Source organism: Lissotriton vulgaris, chromosome 1_1, assembly GCF_964263255.1.
Source record: "Lissotriton vulgaris chromosome 1_1, aLisVul1.2, whole genome shotgun sequence".
NCBI classification, from domain to species: domain Eukaryota; kingdom Metazoa; phylum Chordata; class Amphibia; order Caudata; family Salamandridae; genus Lissotriton; species Lissotriton vulgaris.
In genome coordinates, this window is record NC_141685.1 from 769,436,998 (window position 1) to 769,457,708 (window position 20,711).

The 20,711-nt window shown below is 47.6% G+C and overlaps 1 protein-coding gene across 3 annotated transcripts in view; it reads left to right on the plus strand.

Annotated features, from left to right (window-relative positions):
- Positions 1-20,711, plus strand: part of PRRC2C (proline rich coiled-coil 2C) — a 1,200,196-nt gene that overhangs the window by 150,889 nt on the left and 1,028,596 nt on the right. For all 3 annotated transcript variants that reach the window (XM_086955980.1, XM_086955997.1, XM_086955989.1), the window contains exon 5: positions 20,022-20,138. In XM_086955980.1, coding sequence (XP_086812106.1) covers positions 20,022-20,138 — 117 coding nt within the window. The remainder of the gene's footprint in view (positions 1-20,021; positions 20,139-20,711) is intronic.

Below are 20,711 nucleotides of genomic sequence, written 5' to 3' on the forward strand. Positions count from 1 at the left end.
CCTCCTTCTCCTATATTGGAAGACGGTCACGTTAGAGGGAGGAAGGCTGTACATGGTCTTCGTGGATCTGAGGTCAGCCTTTGACCTAGTCCCAAGAGGAAAACTATGGGAGGTTCTGCAAAAGCTAGGAGTACCCCCCCCACCTCCTTAATATCATCATCAGGTTGCATGAGAACAACTATGTACAAGTGAGGTGTGGGAGGGATGGTAAGCTCTCGGGCAAATTCCCGGTCCGCCGAGGAGTCAGACAGGGCTGTGTCTTGGCGCCGACCCTGTTCTGTCTTTTCATTAACAGTGTCATCCAACATCTTGACACTGTTAAGGACAATGATGCTCCCTTTTTGGCAGGCAGGAGGGTTCCGGCAACAATGTTTGCTGATGATACCCTCCTGCTTTCCAAATCCCCCCTGGGGATTCAGAGGATTCTGGATGGCTTTGGCCTTTTCTGTCACCAACATGGGCTGGAGGTGAACACGGAAAAAACTAAGTTCATGATCTTCAACCCCCCTGCCAAGGCCAGACCAAATCCTAAATTGGGGGATGTTAGTCTTGAGAGGGTTTCAACCTTTATATACTTGGGGGTAACACTCGAAGAAAACCTTTCATGGGACTGCCAGATAGCGAGATCCAGGCTGAAACTTTCCCAGTTATCGGGTGCACTCCTGAAGGTGGCTAACAAGTCCACCTTTAAGCCTGTAAGTCCGGCCCTGGAAACATACAGGTCACAAGCGAAGCCAGCGGCCATGTATGGTAGTGAGCTGTGGGGACACAAAGCAGGGAAGGCCCTGGCAGGTGTGGAAAACTGTTTTCTGAGACGCTTACTTGCTCTCCCGCAAGGTACGCCACTCCTCCCCCTAAGACTCGACTTGGGCCTTCCCTCTGTTTCTGAAGACCTTTTGTCGAAACCCGTGAAGTTCTGGCATCGGGTATGGACCACCGTGGAACTGCACCATTACAGACAAGACCATATGCATGTAATGAGGCTGAATGCCAACAGCAAAATTCCCTGGCTGGCTTTTATCAAGGCGGAACTGTTTAGCCTGAACTTGCCAGACTTATGGGATGACCCAGCCCAGGGATGTCAAAGGATCACGCGTAAATCTCTTGCACAGCTGTATAAAAATAAAAACCTTGTTGATATGGACAATGCTCATAATAGCGGCACCCTGACGGGACATTTTATGGTATCCAAAAATTCTTATGCTTTTGAACCCTTTATGGATTTTATTTTTCCTCTTCTGGCAAGGAAATTGTTCCTCCAATGGAGGTTTGGTACACTCCCCACCAAAGTATTTACCAGCAAATGGTCGTCAGGGGGTGACAAACTTTGCCCATGTTGTAAAGCCCAGGATGAAGACGATCTACACATAATGTTTGTTTGCCAGGCTTACCAAAATCCCAGGAAGCGTTGGATAGCACCGTTGTGTCGGAACCTGGGCTTCAGGAAATACCTGCAGGCCTACAGGGTCATGAAAACGAACACTTTGGGCCACATTGTCTTTGCTGTCTCAAAATTCTTAATGGCAGCATGGATAATAAGGAAGAAAATGTCCCCCTGAACTGGTGTTACCTTGCATTTTTTAGTCCATGTGGGTTCAGCAGAAATTTTTATATGTAAATATTGCCTTTTATATATATGTATGTATTTTATTTTATTGCATCTTTTATGGCCCATGTGGCCGAAATAAAGAATTTTTGGAATTGGAATTGGAATTTGTTTTTGTGTAAATGTGACCACACACGTATTTGGTTGCCACTTGTCTATTGTTTCCCGTTTACTGCGTTATGGCCGGGTAGAACAGGGTTATTGGTCTTTCGGGTCGTATAGTTGAGTTCTTACTTTATTGAAACTCGTGGTACTTTATTAGCATTAAGCTAGTTCGCAAGGTAAAATGAGTGATGTAGTCTCTTCCGTATTTTGATTGTGACGTAGTTGACCGCGCAAGTAAAACCGATGCGGATTGTTAGAAACACCGCATTATTGTCCAATAGAAACAGCGGTTTGTTTAGACATAGCAGGGTATGCGGAAGAGGTTCTCTTCCGCATTTGATTGTTTTGACGTAGTGGACGGTAAAATCGTTGCGGATTGGGAGCAACATCGCGTCATTGACCAATAGCTAGAGCGGTGTGACTTGATATACCAGGATATGGTGTAGTTTTTACAAACGCGAGTGACTTCTGACGGAAAGAGAACACCGTGTGTTTTTTTGCTACGAGCTGCACCCGTGGAGAATCGGTAAGATATGGTGTAGGATGTTTATTTCTTTAGCTCCTAGTTGACTACGGAAGTGGCTCTGTAATGATTAGACTGTTCTTTTTTGTGAACAGGAGTTTGATAACGAAGAGTCTTAGAGTCGAGCGAGTTATCCACGCGTTGCACAAGTTGTTGGAGTAGTAGCAGGTATGCATACTAGGCTTTATATTTAATGAGTACACTGGTAGGTTTTTAATCGCGTTAGTTACCATTACTTTTGCTGCTCGTCTCTGCAGGAGTTGGTTTGGATTTTGAGAAGCTCATGAGAGCCAGAGGCAAGGATTCACGTGTTTTAGTGTGAGTGAGCTCATTTTTGTTCTTTCTGTTTCGTCACCATCATACACTTTTGGGTGTTATTTGTTTTGGAGGTCAGTTTCATAGGAGTATGTTACTAATGAATACAATTCAACTTATGCGCCTGTATATTATATTTTATTTTGCAGTGTTGCCCCTGACAAAGGGACCCTACTTTAGTCCCGAAATGCATTGGGCGAATTACAACATACACAAGAGAATCTAATGTTTTTCTTTTTGTATAAATTGTTTAAAGCTGTTTTGATTATGGATGTAATCATGTTTATGTAAATCATTAGATAATGGTTCTTGAAGAAATTGATTGAGAATATGAATAAATAGTTTGTGTATAGAAAGCATAAAAAGTTTGATCGATAAATTATTATTTTTAGTTGTGCGCAGCTAAGTCTGTGTTAACAGTGTGTTGACCAGCCACATTTTCATGTAAATTCCACATGAACCAAAGTATCCAGATACCTAGCTTCTTCCAGAAGCCCACGTCAAACGCGGAGAGGGCGCTCCACACTCTGGATGCAAGGCGGGCAGTAATGCACTATATAGAAAGGACGAAAGAACACAGGCAGACGAAACAATTCTTTGTCCTTCGCAAGGAGTCTCCTGGGTAGACCAGTGACTAAGAACACCATAGCAAGATGGATTGCCAAAAGAATGCAGCTCTGCCACAAGCAAGCTGGTGAAGAGCTCATGGAGGGGCCACGAGCCCACTCAACCAGAAAGAAAGGGGCAACGATCGCTTTCCTGGAAAACACGCCCATCCAAGACATATGCCTGGCGGCAACATGGGCTTCAGTGCACACTTTCACTAAACACTAATGCGTAGATGTGCAGATGAACAAGGAAGCACAAGTGGGCCAAAGAGTGCTTCAACATATCTTTAACAACCAACACTCATCTTCCACCCAGCCGCCACATGAGTGAGAAAACCGCTACGAAATCTATGCAACAGCATAGTGAATCCAGAAAGATTCACGCTGCAAAACGAATAGTTTCTTACCTGTCGGTGTAGTTTTGCAGCTTGAAGATCTTTCTGGATTCACTAGCGAACCCACCCACCTCTGCCAGAAAGATGAGGCTGGAGAAGGTGGAAGGACATAGAGTAAGATAGGAACGTTTAACAAGACAATATACGTGAAGAAGTTTACGTTGAAGGAAAGTTTAATACACATAGCCATGGATTCACCACAAAAAAAAGGAAAAGAAAAAAGAATCCGAAGATGGCGCCCAAGGGTGGGAGCTTCCGCAGGAAGCGTGCTGACGTCACGAAGGTGCACCAAATGGTGGGACGTCGACGCCCACCTGGGCTACCAAAAAAAAAGAGAAAAAAGACTACGAATCCGGACCCAACCACAAGATCGCGGAATAATGCACAGCATAGTGAATCCAGAAAGATCTTCAAGCTGCAAAACTACACCGACAGGTAAGAAACTATTTGTTCGCCATCATGGGAGCTGAATGTGGTGCTGTCCCGGTTGATGAAGGAGCCTTTTGAACCTATCCATAAGGCTTCTCTGCAGCACTTGTCATGGAAGGCGGCCTTCCTTGTGGCCATTACATCGACCCGCAGGGTGAGTGAAATTCAGACATTGTATTTCATGCTGCTAAGGTTGTGATGCGTAGTCACCCTAAGTTCCTTCCTAAGGTGATTTCTGATTTCCATGTCAATCTTGCCTACGTTTTTTCAGAACCCTTCTTCTCCAGCGGATAGGTCTCTTCATTCCCTGGATGTCAGGAGAGTGTTGAGTGTTGAAATTTTACTTGGATAAGACCAAGGACATTTGTAGGTCAAACCAATTGTTTGTCAGTTATGGGTCATTCAGGACTAGTCTTGCCACCTCGAAACAGTCTATTTCTAGATGGATTGTGTCTTGTATCCAGTTATGTTATCAGAAGGCTAACAAGACCTTAGGGAGTAAGCTTAAGGCTCATTCTACCAGAGGCAAAGCAGCTACAACAGCTTTGTTTCGTAATGTTCCCATTGCAGAGATCTGCTGGGCTGCCACTTGAAATTCGCTCCACACCTTTGCTAAGCATTACTGAATGGACTCTGATGCCAGAGCAGATGCTCAGGTTGGGCAGGCTTCATTGAGAAATCTATTTGCTCAATAGAGGTGTTGTCTGTTTTTTTCTCCACTGCCGGGTTGGTTGTTTAGGATGGGCTTGCCATTCTATTCATTAGATTATGACTATACACAGAAATCCCCTACTACAGAAGTAGTTTCTTTTCTGTAACTCCATTTCTGTAGTAGGGGTATCTGTTATAGTCATAAGTGCCCGCCCTCCTCCTCGGTGGAGAAAATGGTACTGTAATGTATGCTACAGGCCTTGCTTTATACACCTTCAAAATGAACTGAAAGTAAAAGGACTTTGGCTGTGCATCCTGGGATACCGAGGGTCTCTGGAGAGTTCCTGAAAGGCACAGTATCCCTTTTCCAGACACATAATGGCAGCCTATGGGGGCTTGTCTGTCCAACTCTTCATCTCTAGCATTTCAAGGATTTTGGTAAAGGGGAGTTTTCTCTTTGAAGGAAACTTGGTAAAATGTGTAAAATCTGACATTGTTGGCTATCCTTTTCACTGTTTAGATGAAGTGGTGGTCTTTGTAGCCTTGGAAGTGTTGGGCTGCATTATTTGTCTTGATTTTCTCTTAAGTGTCTATGCAGGACTGCAAAGAAGACATTTTAAGAAATTATTTTTTATTGCTCCGGGGTCCACGCACATGGGCGGGTCTATTCACTAGATTGACTATAACAGATACCCCTACTACAGAACTGGAGTTACAGAAAATAAACTACTCCATCCTTATTTAAAGCCTGTGCTACCATTGCTAAGCCCTGAATAACAAAAGCCAGTGATATTTACAACCGTTTGTCAGAGCTAATGTACCACCGAGGAACCATAGGTTGCCAGGGGAGATGCTGGCTATTGTTCCAGGGTCAAGAGGGTGTGTTTGGACAGGAGCTCATTCGACTACCTGGCACCTAAATTGTGGAATGCTCTTCCCCTAGCAGTTTGTCAGGCCGAGTCTGAAGGCCTGTTCAGGAGGAAACTTAAAACCTTTTAGTTCGAGGCATGTGGGCTGCTGAATTCATATCTGTGAATAGATCGCCGCCTAGTGTTGGGTCCGGATGATTGCACATTGTTGTCCTGGAAGAGTCTTCGAAGTATCACGAGATAGGTGGCTCCTCCCCCGGACTACAGTGCGCATGGGCATCGACGCCATCCCCAGATTGTTTTTTTCCGCCATTGGGTTCGGATGTGTTCGGTTCCCTCTGTCGGAATCGATAGTTGTTAACTTTACTTTGCTTGAGACCAAAAGGTCTTTAGGACTTGCGTCGGTATTGTCTCTCGTTCGGGTTCGTAATTTCCTCGGCTCCGAACCAACATTGTCCTTCCGCGTGCTTTCGGCGCGGACGGGCCTACTCGATGCTCCAACCTCTTCCATCATGGAACGAAGTCCATTTAAACGGTGCCCGGTGTGTGCCTCGAAATACCCGCATATCGATGTACACCCGGTGTGCAACAAGTGCTTGTCGCCGGACCACGACGAGGCCAAGTGTATGGCCTGTTCCAAGTTCCGGTCCAAAAAGCACTCAAGCTCCGCCGAGCTGCGCGCCTGGAGGCCCAGCGATCTGCACCACCTCCTACGGACATCTTCGAAGCTGGGAATGTCTGGGACGACGCTATCCAGGAGATCACGGAATCTAGCGTCGGAGGTCGAGGACGACAACGACGCGGAGGACGAGGATTTCGATGAAGTCGTCGAGGAGGTAGGGGACGACGACGGGGCCCTTGCCACCGTAGAGGATAGCTCTGACGAGGAGCTTCCTCAGACTGTCTCCGGGGCCATCCGCCATTATGAGGTCCAGGTCGAGGGATCGCCTTCAGGCCTTACCCAAGACCTTGATGAATGTCCCACGGCTCCGCCTTCCGGCCCGGCCACGGACATTGATACAGCATCACTCCCGGTACAGCCAAAACCGAAAGTGAAACCCACGGTCTCGACGCCAGACGTATCGAAACCGAAAGCGCGGATCCCGCTGGTCTGGTCGAAGACTTCAGAGGCCTCGGCGCTGAAGAAATCTAAAATGGGCGTCGAACTGAAGAGCCACGCCAAAATGGCCGACCCGAAGGCTACTGCATCGAAGCCAAAGGTTGAGGGGACCGACGCAGCTGCCGAAGACGGTCGACGCCAGTAAGGGTCGACTCGATCACAAGAAGCAGGTCGACCATAAGAAGTCCACTCTCGACCCAAAGAAGCGGCAGTACGACCCCAAGTCCCTCTCTGCCTCGCTTCCACTCGACAAAGCCAAGGGGGCAACGCCAAGCGCGTCGACTCCGAAGAGCGCATCGTCGGTCGCCACCCCGAAACCAGCTGCAAAAGACTCTCTCGAGCCGGTGCGTCCCTCCGCCTCTTTCACTAAAAAGGTTACGGAGTCCCTTCAACGTATTAGAGAGGGGGCTGCAGCAGTCGAGCCAAAGGACCCTGTGCCGCCCAAGCCTCTAGAGAAACCGCCGAAGGCGCCGACGCCACTACTTTTCACCTTGCCACCTAAGACGGCGCCGAAGGCTTTCGCAGCAAAATCAGGGACCGAAGTGCCCGTGAAGGTGTCTTCGATGCCAAAGCTGTCGTTGGTGGTCCCGGGCCCACGGCAACGACAACTAACAGAAGAGGAGCGTCAGGAGGTTTTCATCGACGCCGTCACGGGCAGGCTCTCCCTCCTCAAGAGAAAGATCACCCCTGAACCACGATTGGAGCCTTACAAGATTCCACTCAAGAGAATGATGGACTCTGCTGGTGCCTCTGCCTTTATGGAGCCCGTTTCACCACAGGCTCCCGAACTTTCACCCACTCATTCCCATGTCGAGGCAGGGGACGACGACGAGGATGAGTATAGCTATCCCGTCTACACAGACCCAGAGGATGTGACTGAACCATGGTCTGCAGGTGGCGATCCTGGGGACCCGCATTCAGGGCAGGAGCCTCAGCTTTTCTCAGCCAAGACTTCCCACACAGAGGACTCTGCGGCTTTCAATGCCCTCATTGAGAGGGCAGCAGCCAGCAGCCAATCACAACGTCTAGCTCCATGCTGACCCAGTGGACGTCGACTTTCTCTTTGACACCTTTTCGGTCTCTGAAAAGACTGTAAAAACTCTGCGGATGCTGAAAGGGGTGTTGAAACATGCGGCTGAGGTATTCAAAGCGCCCACCCGGGCGAGGGTCATCAACCCACGAATCGACAAGAAGTACAAGGCAGCGCCCACTGATCCTACTTATATTAAAGGTCAGTTGTCCCTGGATTCCCTGGTTGTCTCCAATGCACGCAAACGAGCCAACTCAGACTACGGGTGATGCTCCTTCCCCAGACAAGGAATCAAAAGTCTTTGAGGCTGCTGTAAAGAGGGTGGCGGCGCAGGCAGCCAACATATGGCGCATATCCAACACACAGGCGCTACTAGCGCGTTATGACAGGGCACACTATGATACTCTAGAGACCCTTTTATAGCACTTACCCGATCAATATAAAGAAGCGGCAGAGATGTTAATACAAGAGGGGAAGCTTATCTCCAATGCTTCCATTAAGTGCGCTATGGACGTGGCTGACACCGCCGCGTGCGCAATTAACACGTGTTATGCTTCGTAGACATGCATGGCTGAGGATATCTGGGTTCAAGCCGGACATTCACACTACCATCTTGAACCAAACGGCCAACCCAGACCACCTGTTTGGCCCCGAGGTTGATACCACCCTCAATAAGATGAAAAAGGACACCGACACTGCAAAGTCTATGGGTGCCTTGCAATCCCAGCAGTTTCGGGGTGGGTCCTTTCGTCGCACCAATACTAGAGGCACCTCAAGGGGTCAACTTTCACAGTCAACGCAATTCTACAAAAGCAACACCCAAACTTTTTATACCAACAAAGGTCGGGGTGGATACCGTGGCAACAACGTCAAGGGCAGAGGACGTGGAAACAACAGCTCCAGGTCCTCCACCGCCAACAAGCAGTGACGCCTTGTCACTGCCCCCCGACCAGGCAACACCGGTCGGGGGGAGACTCCAGCAGTTCCTGCCCATGTGGAAGTCCATCACCACGGACAGGTGGGTCAGAACACTTATCCAATTCGGTTAATGTCTGGAGCTCACATCAACTCCACCCAACATACCCCCTAAAACACCGTCCTATGTCCGGCGAGCACTCGCACTTATTGCAGCAAGAAGTCAGCGTCATGCTGCAAAAAGGGGCAATAGAGCTTGTGCCCTTGCAGGAAAGAGGTGCGGGAGTTTACTCCCTGTACTTTCTGATTCCAAAGAAGGACGGATCCCTCAGGCCCATCCTAGACCTCAGGCCACTCAATTTTTACATCCTATCGGAGCATTTCCACATGCTCACACTGCAGCAGGTTCTTCCACTGCTTCAACAGGGGGACTACCTGGCAACTCTGGACCTGAAGGATGCGTACTTCCACATTCCACTACATCCTTCACACAGAAAATACCTCCGGTTCACCATCCAAAACCAGCACTACCAGTTAAAGGTTTTGCCTTTTGGGGTCACCACGGCACCCAGGGTTTTCACAAAGTGCCTAGCGACGGTGGCGGCGCATCTAAGACGTCAGAACATCCACGTCTACCCCTATCTGGCGACTGGCTCATTCAAGCGAAATCGGCTCAGCAGTGCGCCAACCACGTGTCCGAAACCATTCACCTTCTGCACGATCTGGGGTTCTCACTGAAATACCCAAAGTCCCATCTCCAGCCCGCTCACATACGGCAGTATCTGGGTGCAACCATAAACACTCTGGCGGCTACAGCACAGCCGAATTCAGTGAGAATCGACAGCATTCAATCGCTGATCCAAAAATTCAGACCTCAACACTCGCTTCCAGCAAGAGTGTTCATGCAGTTGATAGGCATGATGGCCTCCTGCATCTCCATTGTCCCGCACGCGAGACTACATATGCGTTCGCTTCAGGAGGGCTTAGCACGTCAGTGGACGCAGGCTCACAACCAGTTGAAAGACCTAGTGTTGGTGAGCGGTCGGGCATGCAACTCTCTGCATTGGTGGAATCCACGAAACCTTTGCAAGGGCCGACCGTTTCAAGAGCCGGTGCCACAGATTATCCTGACAACGGACGCTTCTCTCCAGTGATGGGGAGCGCATGTACTCCAATACACTGTGCAAGGACTATTGACGCAGCAACAGGGGAAGATGCACATCAATGTTCTAGAACTGATGGCGATCTTCATGGCACTAAAAGCCTTCAAAGTACATCTGTGCAACAAGGTCGTGTTGATTCGGACGGACAACATGATGGCGATGTACTACATTCAGAAGCAGGGAGGCACACACTCTCCGCAGCTGTCTCATCTGGCTCAGAGCATGTGGAAGTGGGCCATTCAGAGGAACATCTTCCTCATGGCAGAGCATCTCCCAGGCAAGGACAATCAGATGGCGGACCTGCTCAGCAGGCACAGCCACCAAATGCACGAGTGGGAGATACATCCATCTGTACTCCAAGAGTACTTCAAAAGGTGGGGTCATCCGGAGATAGACCTGTTCGCCACAAGGGAGAACGCAAAATGCCAAAGCTTCGCCGCCAGGTTCCCACACCCGCAGTCGCAGGGCAATGCGATATGGATGAACTGGTCAGGCAAATTTGCGTACGCTTTTCCCCCAGCACCTGTGATTCCGCTGGTGGCACGCAAGCTCAGGCAGCACTCGACGACTCTCATCCTAGTTGCTCCAACGTGGGCTCGCCAACCATGGTACACCACGTTTCTGGAACTGTCTGTGGTACCGCATCAAAGGCTACATCTCACACCCAGCCTTCTGACGCAGAGCCATGGCGACATTCAGCACCCAGATCCGCAACAGCTCAACCTGGCAATCTGGCTCCTGAAGTCCTAGAGTTTGGCTACCTCAACCTTCCTCCCAATTGCATGGACATCATTCCGGAGGCTAGGAAGCCCACTACTAGAGACTGCTACGTGGCAAAATGGAAGCGGTTTGTCATCTATTGTGCGAACCACAACATTGATCCGCTGGATGCTTCTATTCAGAACATCATCTGTTACCTGTTTCATCTATACAAGTGTAATCTGGCCTATACTTCCATTCACCTGTCTGCGTATCTCCAAAATAGACAGCACCTTTCACTTTTCAAGGTGCCTGCCATCAAAGCATTTCTGGAAGGCCTCAAAAGAGTAATTCGGCCACGTACTCCACCAGCTCCTGAATGGAACCTCAATGTGGTTCTTACAAGACTGATGGGTCCTCCCTTTGAGCCACTACATTCCTGCGAGATTCAGTTCTTGACGTGGAAAGTGGCTTTCCTCGTAGCAATTACATCACTGCGGAGGGTTAGTGAACTGCAAGCCCTCACAATCCAAGAGCCTTTTTTCCAAATTCATTCCAACAGGGTAGTGCTCCGCACTAACCCTAAGTTTCTGCCCAAGGTTGTGTCTCAGTTCCACATCAACCAAACCATTGAGTTGCCGGTTTTCTTTCAAAATCCGGAGTCACTGGCGGAGCGGATGCTCCACACCCTTGACGTTAAACGGGCCCTAATGTATTACATTGATAGGACCAAGGATTTTAGAAAAACTAAGCAGCTTTTTGTCACCTATGCGCCACATCACAAAGGTAACCCTATTTCCAAGGCTGGTATTGCTAGGTGGATCGTGAAATGTATTCAAATCTGCTATGCAAAGGCAAAACGCACTCTTCCCATTCCACCAGAAAGTTGGGGGCCTCTATGGCTTTCCTTGGAAACATTCCCTTAGAGGACATATGTAGAGCAGCCACATGGTCTACCACACACACATTTACTAAGCATTACTGTGTAGACGTGCACTCCAAACAGCAGGCAGCTGTAGGGCAGGCTGTTCTCAAGACACTTTTCCAAACTGCTGTAGCTGGCACAGGCGGCCGCCGCTAATGGAGGGACTGCTATGTATTCTATGCACAGATATGAATTCAGCAGCCCACATGCCTCGAACTGTAAATGCTACTTACCAGTATGCATCTGTTCTTGGCATGTAGGGCTGCTGACATTCATATCGCCCGCCCTCCTCCCCGGCGCATGTAGCAGCTGCAGTATTCACATATATACTCATAGCATGGTCATCATTCACTAAGTTTCCCTCCATCTTTGCCACAATGGCTAAAAACAATCTGGTGATGGAGTTGATGCCCATGCGCACTGTAGTCCAGGGGAGGAGCCACCTATCTCGTGATACTTCGAAGACTCTTCCAGGACAACAATGTGCAATCATCCGGACCCAACACTAGGCGGCGATCTATGCACAGATATGAATGTCAGCAGCCCTACATGCCAGGAACAGATGCATACTGGTAAGTAGCATTTACATTTTTAGCCCAGGATGTAGGGGGTTTGATACCTGCATTGAGGTAGGTGGACACGATACCTAGTGTTGGGACATCTCATTTGAGGTAGCTGTGCGCTTTAGAATTTGCATTATTAGTATTATACTTTATGTATTAATATGTTGTGGTTTGTGTAGGAGAGTAGGGTCTGCAATCCTATGATCACCCCAGATTTTTGCTTTTTGCTTCACTGGTTTACGACTTCCCTGGCTGTGGGCCTGCTAATCAGACCCACAGCCTAGCTGTTCTCTCACTAAATTGACACGTGTACCTTAGGTGCATTTACCAATTGGTACTGGGCCACCTTATCAGACCCTGTAACTCAGGGCATAGGTGTACCCAGGGCCTACCAGGGGCTGCAGCATGTATTATGCCACCCCAGGCTGGCCATCTAAATCTGACACAACTGGCTGCACCACCGCTGGGGCAAGGTGGTGTAATCACCCTTTGCTGTAGATATAGTATACCTATATCTAACCCAGACTGACTTGCAGACTGACTTGCAGACTGACTTGCAGACTGACTTGCAGACTGACTTGCAGACTGACTTGCAGACTGACTTGCAGACTGACTTGCAGACTGACTTGCAGACTGACTTGCAGACTGACTTGCAGACTGACTTGCAGACTGACTTGCAGACTGACTTGCAGACTGACTTGCAGACTGACTTGCAGACTGACTTGCAGACTGACTTGCAGACTGACTTGCAGACTGACTTGCAGACTGACTTGCAGACTGGCACAGGGAGACGCACGCAGAGAGGCGCACACAGGCACGCACACGCACAGACGCACACGCACAGACGCGCACGCACAGACGCGCACAGGCACGCACACAGGCACACTCTCACACAGGCACACTCTCACACACAGACGCACACAGGCGCGCACGCACACCGGTGCGCACGCACACACAGACGCACACAGGCACACGGAGACGCACGCACTCACACACAGGCAGGCAGACACAGGGAGACGCACACACAGGCAGGCACGCACACAGGCGCACACAGGCAGGCACACAGGCGCACACAGGCACGCACACACGCACAGGGAGGCGCACACAGACGCACACAGACGCACAGGGAGGCGCACAGGGTGGCGCACAGACGCACAGGGAGGCGCACACAGACGCACAGGGAGGCGCACAAAGACGCAAGCACGCACACAGGCACAGGGAGGCGCACAGGCACGCACACAGGCACAGGGAGGCGCACAGGTACGCACACAGGCACAGGGAGGCGCACAGGTACGCACACAGGCACAGGGAGGCGCACAGGGAGGCGCACAGGCACGCACACAGGCACAGGGAGGCGCACAGGTACGCACACAGGCACAGGGAGGCGCACAGGTACGCACACAGGCACAGGGAGGCGCACAGGTACGCACACAGGCACAGGGAGGCTCACACAGGCACGCACACAGGCACAGGGAGGCGCACACACACAGGCACAGGGAGGCGCAGGCACACGCACGCACACAGGCACGCGCAGGCACGCACGCACACAGACGCACGCACACAGACGCACACAGGCACGCACAGGGAGGCGCACACAGACGCGCACAGGCACGCACACAGACGCACAGGGAGGCGCACACAGACGCACACAGACGCACAGGGAGGCGCACACAGGCACGCACACAGGCACAGGGAGGCACACACAGACGCACACAGGCACAGGGAGGCACACACAGACGCACACATTCTTAGTTGCTAGGCTTCTACAGCCGTGAATATATTTGTCAGTCTAGGAGGAGAATTTGTGGGGAGGTGATATGGTATCAAAGTTGGAAGAGTATTACTCTAAATACCCTACAAACAATTTGGTTTTTATTTTAGGCTATGTGGAGTAGTCTACTCTAGAATTGCTACAATCAACATACTTATTTTTCTACTTGTAAATTTTTTACTTTCAGCTTAGTCAAGTCAACCAAGCTTTATTAGATTTCTTTTTAGATAATCATAAAAGCACACATTGATGCACATCATAATCCCGAAACAAGATATTAAAAAGCATGTTCGAGGCATATGATCTGCAGATCCTACATTTAGCAATAGATCGCCACCTGGTGTTGGGCTCGGATGATTGCAGGTTGTTGTCTTCTTGGAAGAAGTCTTTGGAAGTCACGAGATAGGTGACTCCTCCCTTGGACAATACTGCACATGGTCATTGACTCCATCCTCAGATTGTTTTTTTCCGCCACTGGGTTCGGATGAAAGTTTTCCGCTCCGGCTAGAAAAAGATTTTTTCTACTTTTTCGAAGCGAGAAACTTCAAACAAACTTCTGTCGACATCGAACACGTTTCGACATCGCCAGCTACATACCGGTGCGTTGATGCGGGCTGTTGGGCCCATCTGCGCCATGCGGCCTACGCCTCATGGAAAGAACTCCATTCAAGAGATGCCCGGTATGTCGAGCAAAATTCTCTGACCATCACGAGGTTTGCAACCTCTCTCTCGCCAGAACACGACGAGTCGACCTGCACAGCCTGTGCCTCCCTCCGATCTAAGAAAACAATTCGAGATCGCAGGGCCCGTCGACACGAAATGAGAAGATCAGCACCAGCACCGGATGCCATCTTTGAAGAGGAGATCGACAAAGAAGACTTCTCCGAGGACGAATATCCAATCGAAGCTATCTCAGAGGACGAGGCTCCACTCGGCGCAGAAGAGGACTCGCCTGATCTCAAGATAATATCGGGGGCAGAGGATTCGGACGATTCGATCCAGTCTCGACAACCCGTGAGTACATCTGCCCCTGCAAGACACACATTACCCAAACACCTCGGCACCGAAAAAACACCATGTGTCAGTTACACCTCCTCCATTGGCACCAAACCATCCTTCGGCACCGAAGGATTCGTCGGCACCGAACATAAAAAAAACCCTTCGGCACCCGTACCGGCGCCATTCACAAAAATTGTACCAAACCGAAAGCTTCGACTCCGAAACCTTCCGGTTCAAAAAACAGAGGGGAAGCCAATTTCCGGCGCCACACGCCCCGAAAACCTGTCTCCACACCGAAACTTCTAACACCGGTACCGAAGACCCCAGATAAGGCTAAACAACATTCGGCACCAAATCGCCAAAAGACTCAAGTACTCCTCCTAAGGCAAAAAGTACTAAACCACCTCTATCGGCTCCGAAAAGATCGACGCTGAAGAAGGTTATAGAAGAGAAGGAACTGTTTAAACCAGATCCTAGACAGAAAAAAGTCCATATTAACCAAAAACTGGACATGTGGAAGCAATTCCTTATAAGAGACCAACGGACACACCACTTAAACCTGTGGTCCCTGCCAAAAAGGACTGTGCAACTTCTCCAACGCACCCTTCCTCTCCTTCTCCTGTTAATCCATATGTACAACCTATAACTTATCCTATTCACTCTCCTGCATCATCACACCTCACTGATGAGGAGTATGATTTGGGTGGGGGGGGATGATGTTTTTTTGAAACGCATACATACCCTTTAGATGAAGATGCTAACACGTAAACCCTAAGGATGATGAGGATGCATATAATTTCTCACCAAATAATGCACCAGACATCCCTGATCCTCAGTACTACCCAACAAAACCTTCCCCTACAGAGGACAGTGTTGGTTTTAATCATTTGTTAAACAGAGCTGCACTTTTCCATGGGGTTCCAATGCACTCTGATGACATTGAGGAGGACTTCTTGTTAGACACATTTGAACAGTCACAAGTTCTACTCAAATACTACCAATGATTAAGGGAGTCATAAAACATGCACCAGAGATTTTTTAAGATCCAGTAAAGCTGTAGGGTGTTAAATCCTAGAATCGAGAAAGTATAGGCCAGCACCAGCTGATCCAGTATACATTAAGGGTCATCTGCCACTAGACTCCTTGGTGGTGTCTAATGCGCGCAAAAGGGACAATTCTCAAACTTCTGGGGACACACCCCCGCCTCACAAAGAGTCCAAGATCATTGATGCGTCAGGAAACAAATTGCTGCACTAGCAACAAACATATGGCGCATAGCAAATACACAGGCTTTACTCTCACGCTACAACAGGGCCCATTTCGAACAACTAGAAAAGTTAATGGAACACCTACCAGATCAACACAAGGATCTAGCAGCGGAACTTTTACAACAAGGCAAATTAATTTCAAATGCCTCAATTAAATGTGCACTAGATGTAGCTGACACAGCATCCATAGCAGTAAACACTAGTGTTATTCTCAGGCGTCACAGGTGGTTACCCATCTCAGGTTTTAAACCAGAGGTACAAACTACCATTCTAAACCAGCCCTTTAATCGGAACGAATTGTTCGGGCCGGAGGTAGATAATACATTAGAAAAGATGAAAAAAGACACTGATACCGGTAAGTCTATGGGGGCGTTACAATACACCCAAGCTAGAGGTTCCTTTCGCGGCTCCTCTTATAGAGGAGGCTCCAAGCAGACCGGCGCAGACACATCTTTTAAAACACACACGCAGACCTCCTCTAATAGAGGACTATTTAGAGGAGGATTCAGAGGCAATAACAACAAGGGAAGAGGTAGAGGTAGTAACACCAACCGCTCCTAAACAATGACTTCCCTCCGCCTCCCCTACAGCACTCTACTCCTGTGGGGGCAGACTTTCACAGTTCCTACCTGTCTGGAACTCCATCACAACAGACAGGTGGGTAAGACAGATTATCCAACATGGCTACTGCCTAGAACTCACAGCAACCCCCCCCAAACATACCACCCAGGCAGCGTCCAATGTCTACAGAACACATAACTCTGCTTCAACACGAAGTTCTAGCACTTCTACAAAAATATGCTATTCAAGTAGTTCCATTAGAAGAACAAGGAACAGGAGTCTACTCCCTGTACTTCTAATTCCAAAAAAAGACTGGACTTTAAGACCAATTCTCTACCTCAGGCCACTCAATCACTACATTCAATCAGATCATTTTCACATGATCACTTTATAACAGGTACTCCCATTACTACAACAGGGAGATTTTCTGTCCACACTAGTCCTAAAGGACTCATATTTTCAAATTCCAATACATCCTGCGCACAGGAAGTATTTAAGGTTTGTCATACAAGGACACTATCCGTTCAAAGTCCTTCCATTCGGGGTTACAACAGCACCACAAGTGTTTACGAAGTGCTTGGCAGTAGTGGCAGCACATCTCAGACAATAAATACATGTCTTCCCCTACCTAGACGACTGGCTCATAAAGGCAAGATTGTACAACCAATGTGCACAGCACACAAAGCAAACCATTCAAACACTGCACAACTTAGGGTTTACGGTAAACTACACCAAGTCGCACCTAGAGCCTTCGCACGTTCATCAATATCTAGGAGCTACTATTGACACATCAGTAGCTTACGCCTATCCCAGTCAAGCCAGGATTCAAAGTATTCAGAACTTAGTCTCCCTTTTTCAATGCCAGCACTCTCTACAAGCCAGAGTGTTCATGAAATTAATAGGGATGATGGCATCTTACATCTTCATAGTTCCCCACGCAAGACTGCAAATGCGTCTACTACAGGAATGTCTAGCACAACAGTGGAATCAGGCTCAAGGTCAGCACACAGACCTGGTGTTGGTGGACAGCCGTACATATCGCTGTCTACAATGGTGGAACACCAAAAATTTGACAAAGGGACGGCCGTTCCTAGAACCTGTTCCACAAGTAGTGCTCACGACAGACGCATCCCTCACAGGATGGGGAGCCCATCTACTGCATTATACCACACAAGGTCAGTGGAACAATCAACAGAAACAGTTCCACATCAACCACCTAGAGCTGCTAGCAATTTTCCTAGCACTCAAAATTTTTCAAATACAAATCCAAAACAAAGCGGTCTTAGTCCGAAAGGACAATATGACAGCCATCTACTACATACATAAACAGGGGGGGACACGCTCTCTGCAACTGTTAAGTCGTCAATCACAACAGATTCATGAATGGGAGATACACCCACAAGTTCTTCAACCATTCTTCCAAATGTGGGGGCATCCATAGATGGATCTGTTTGCCACCCACGAGAACTCAAAATGCCCAACCTTCGCCGCCAGGTTTCCACACCCACGGTCGGAGGGGAATGCAATATGAATGAATTGGTCAGGTAGATTTGCGTATCCTTTTCTGCCTCTCCCACTCATCCCACTAGTAGTACGCAAGCTCAGACAACAGTCCCTCAAACTGATACTAGTTGCCCCTACATGGGCACGTCAACCGTGGTTCACCACGCTACTAGATCTCTCAATGGTTCCACATCAGAAATTACAGCTCACGCCATCCCTGTTAACACAGAACCATGGAGAAATAAGACACCCAGAACCAAGCCAACTGAATTTGGCGATCTGGCTCCTGAAGTCCTAGAGTTTGGTTACTTAAACCCTACCACCAGACTGCATGGATATAATTAACCTAGAAGACCCACTACCAGAGCATGCTATGCTGCTAAGTGGAAACGATTTGCAATATACTGTAACAAAAATCACATTGATCTTTTGGATGTTTCCATCCAAAATATCATTTGCTACCTTCTACATTTACGAAGGTCCAATTTGGCTTACTCTTCCATACGCCTGCATCTAGCAGCATTGCAGCATATTTACAAAATAGACAACCTCTATCTCTATTTAGAGTACCTGCAATTAAAGCATTTATGGAGGGATTAAAAAGGATAATCCCACCCAGGTTACCACCTGCTCCAGTATGGAACCTAAATGTAGTCCTTACAAGACTCATGGGACCCCCTTTTGAACAGTTACATAAATGTGAACTACAATTTCTAACATGGAAAACTGCTTTCCTTGTTGCCATTACCTCTCTCAGAAGAGTTGGTGAAATCCAAGCATTCACAACAGAAGAACCATTTTTTCAAATACATCCTAACAGAGTGGTTCTTAGACCCAATCCAAAATTCCTACCAAAAGTGATTAGTCCTTTTCACTTAAACCAATCAGTAGAGTTACCGGTGTTTTTCAAAAAGAGCTTTGCACACCCTAAATGTTAGAAGAGCTCTACTATATTACACAGACAGGACTAAATCATTCAGGAAAAACAGAACAACTATTTGTATCCTTCTCTCCCCCACACAAAGGCAATCCTATCTCTAAAGGAGGTATTACTAGATGTATTGTTAAGTGTATTCAAATATGCTATCACAAGGCTAAACGTTCACTAATAGTTCCTCCTAGAGCACACTCCACTCGCAAACTAGGAGCCTCTATGGCTTTCTTAGGAAACAAACCATTAGAGGATATATGCAAGGCAGCAACATGGTCTACAATACACACCTTCACTAAACACTATTGTGTTGATATACGAGCCAAGCAGCAAGCTGCAGTAGGCCAAGCTGTTCTTAAAACACTTTTTCAGTATGCTATAAAGGATACAAGTGACCACCGCTAGGGGAGACCCTGCTGCACAATCGTTGCTAAATGTAGAATCTGCAGCTCATATGCCTCAAATGGAAAATGCTACTTACCAGTATGCATCTGTTCTTGGCATGTAGAGCTGCAGAATCCTACATTTAGCAACAGATCGCCACCTGGTGTTGGGCTCGGATGATTGCAGGACATCCTTTTCTCTTTACTTCTACAAACTCCATTTCCCATCATGGCGAAAAACAATCTGATGGAGTCGATGACCATGCGCAGTATTGTCCAAGGGAGGAGTCACCTATCTCGTGACTACAAAAGACTTCTTCCAAGAAGACAACAACCTGCAATCATCCGAGCCCAACACCAGGTGGCGATCTGTTGCTAAATGTAGGATTCTGCAGCTCTACATGCCAAGAACAGATGCATACTGGTAAGTAGCATTTTCCATATCAAATATATACAGATAATTTAAAAAATATATATTCTTGGTTACCAATTTCCAACTTTACGCTTAATTATTGCAAACACTGAATGTGTTCAGTGTCTTAAAGCTGACCTGAAATATCAGTTTCATGTCAGTGTTAATTGTTTTTAGAGTATGCTTGGTTATTTTTAAAGCTTTTCTGGTTTTAGATTAGTTCTACTGTAATGTTTTAGGTAAACTACTCTAATTTGATGTATTTTCTCTCTTTAAGGAGTACAACTGAATAGGTACTTCCAGCAAGAGTTTCCTAGTCTGCAGGCAGCAGGGGACCAAACTAAAGATAAAGATGCAGTTGAGGATGTTTCTGGCCCAAGCTTACGACCTCAAAGTATGTGGATTTTTTTTTCTAATTCTTCCTACATGATGCAGTTAAAATTATGAATTTTGTTACAAAGGTCTGATCAAGGGTGATCTAAATTCTCATGCCCCAATGTCTAAAGTCTACTCTCAGCACACTGGATCGATTAATCTTTAATATGACTATGGTAATGTATCCAAGCAATTGAATCCACATTGTAAATGTTTTGAAAGCAAGTAGTTCAACATGTTTGTGTTTGAATGTCCAGTTTTAAATATATTTTTCAATAATCTTGCAAAATTATTTTGAATAAAACATTGCCCTATTTACACAGTCTAAAGGTTTTTTAAATAAATGCCAAATTGCAGTGGTAAACTCATGTTTAGTAGCAGGTGTTTTAACTTAGAATAGATCCACTTGCCCCAGTATTGAAACTTTCATAGATTCCCATAGCTTGTATCATTCTCAATCGTCTGAATGGGAGTCTCGGTACCAAAATAACATAGCAGTAGGTACAAAAGAAAAAGAAAAAAGGCCTCCGCCTCATTCCCTTTTGTAGCATATCAGCCTGTTTTTGTAAAGGAGACCAAACTAAGCGTCAGC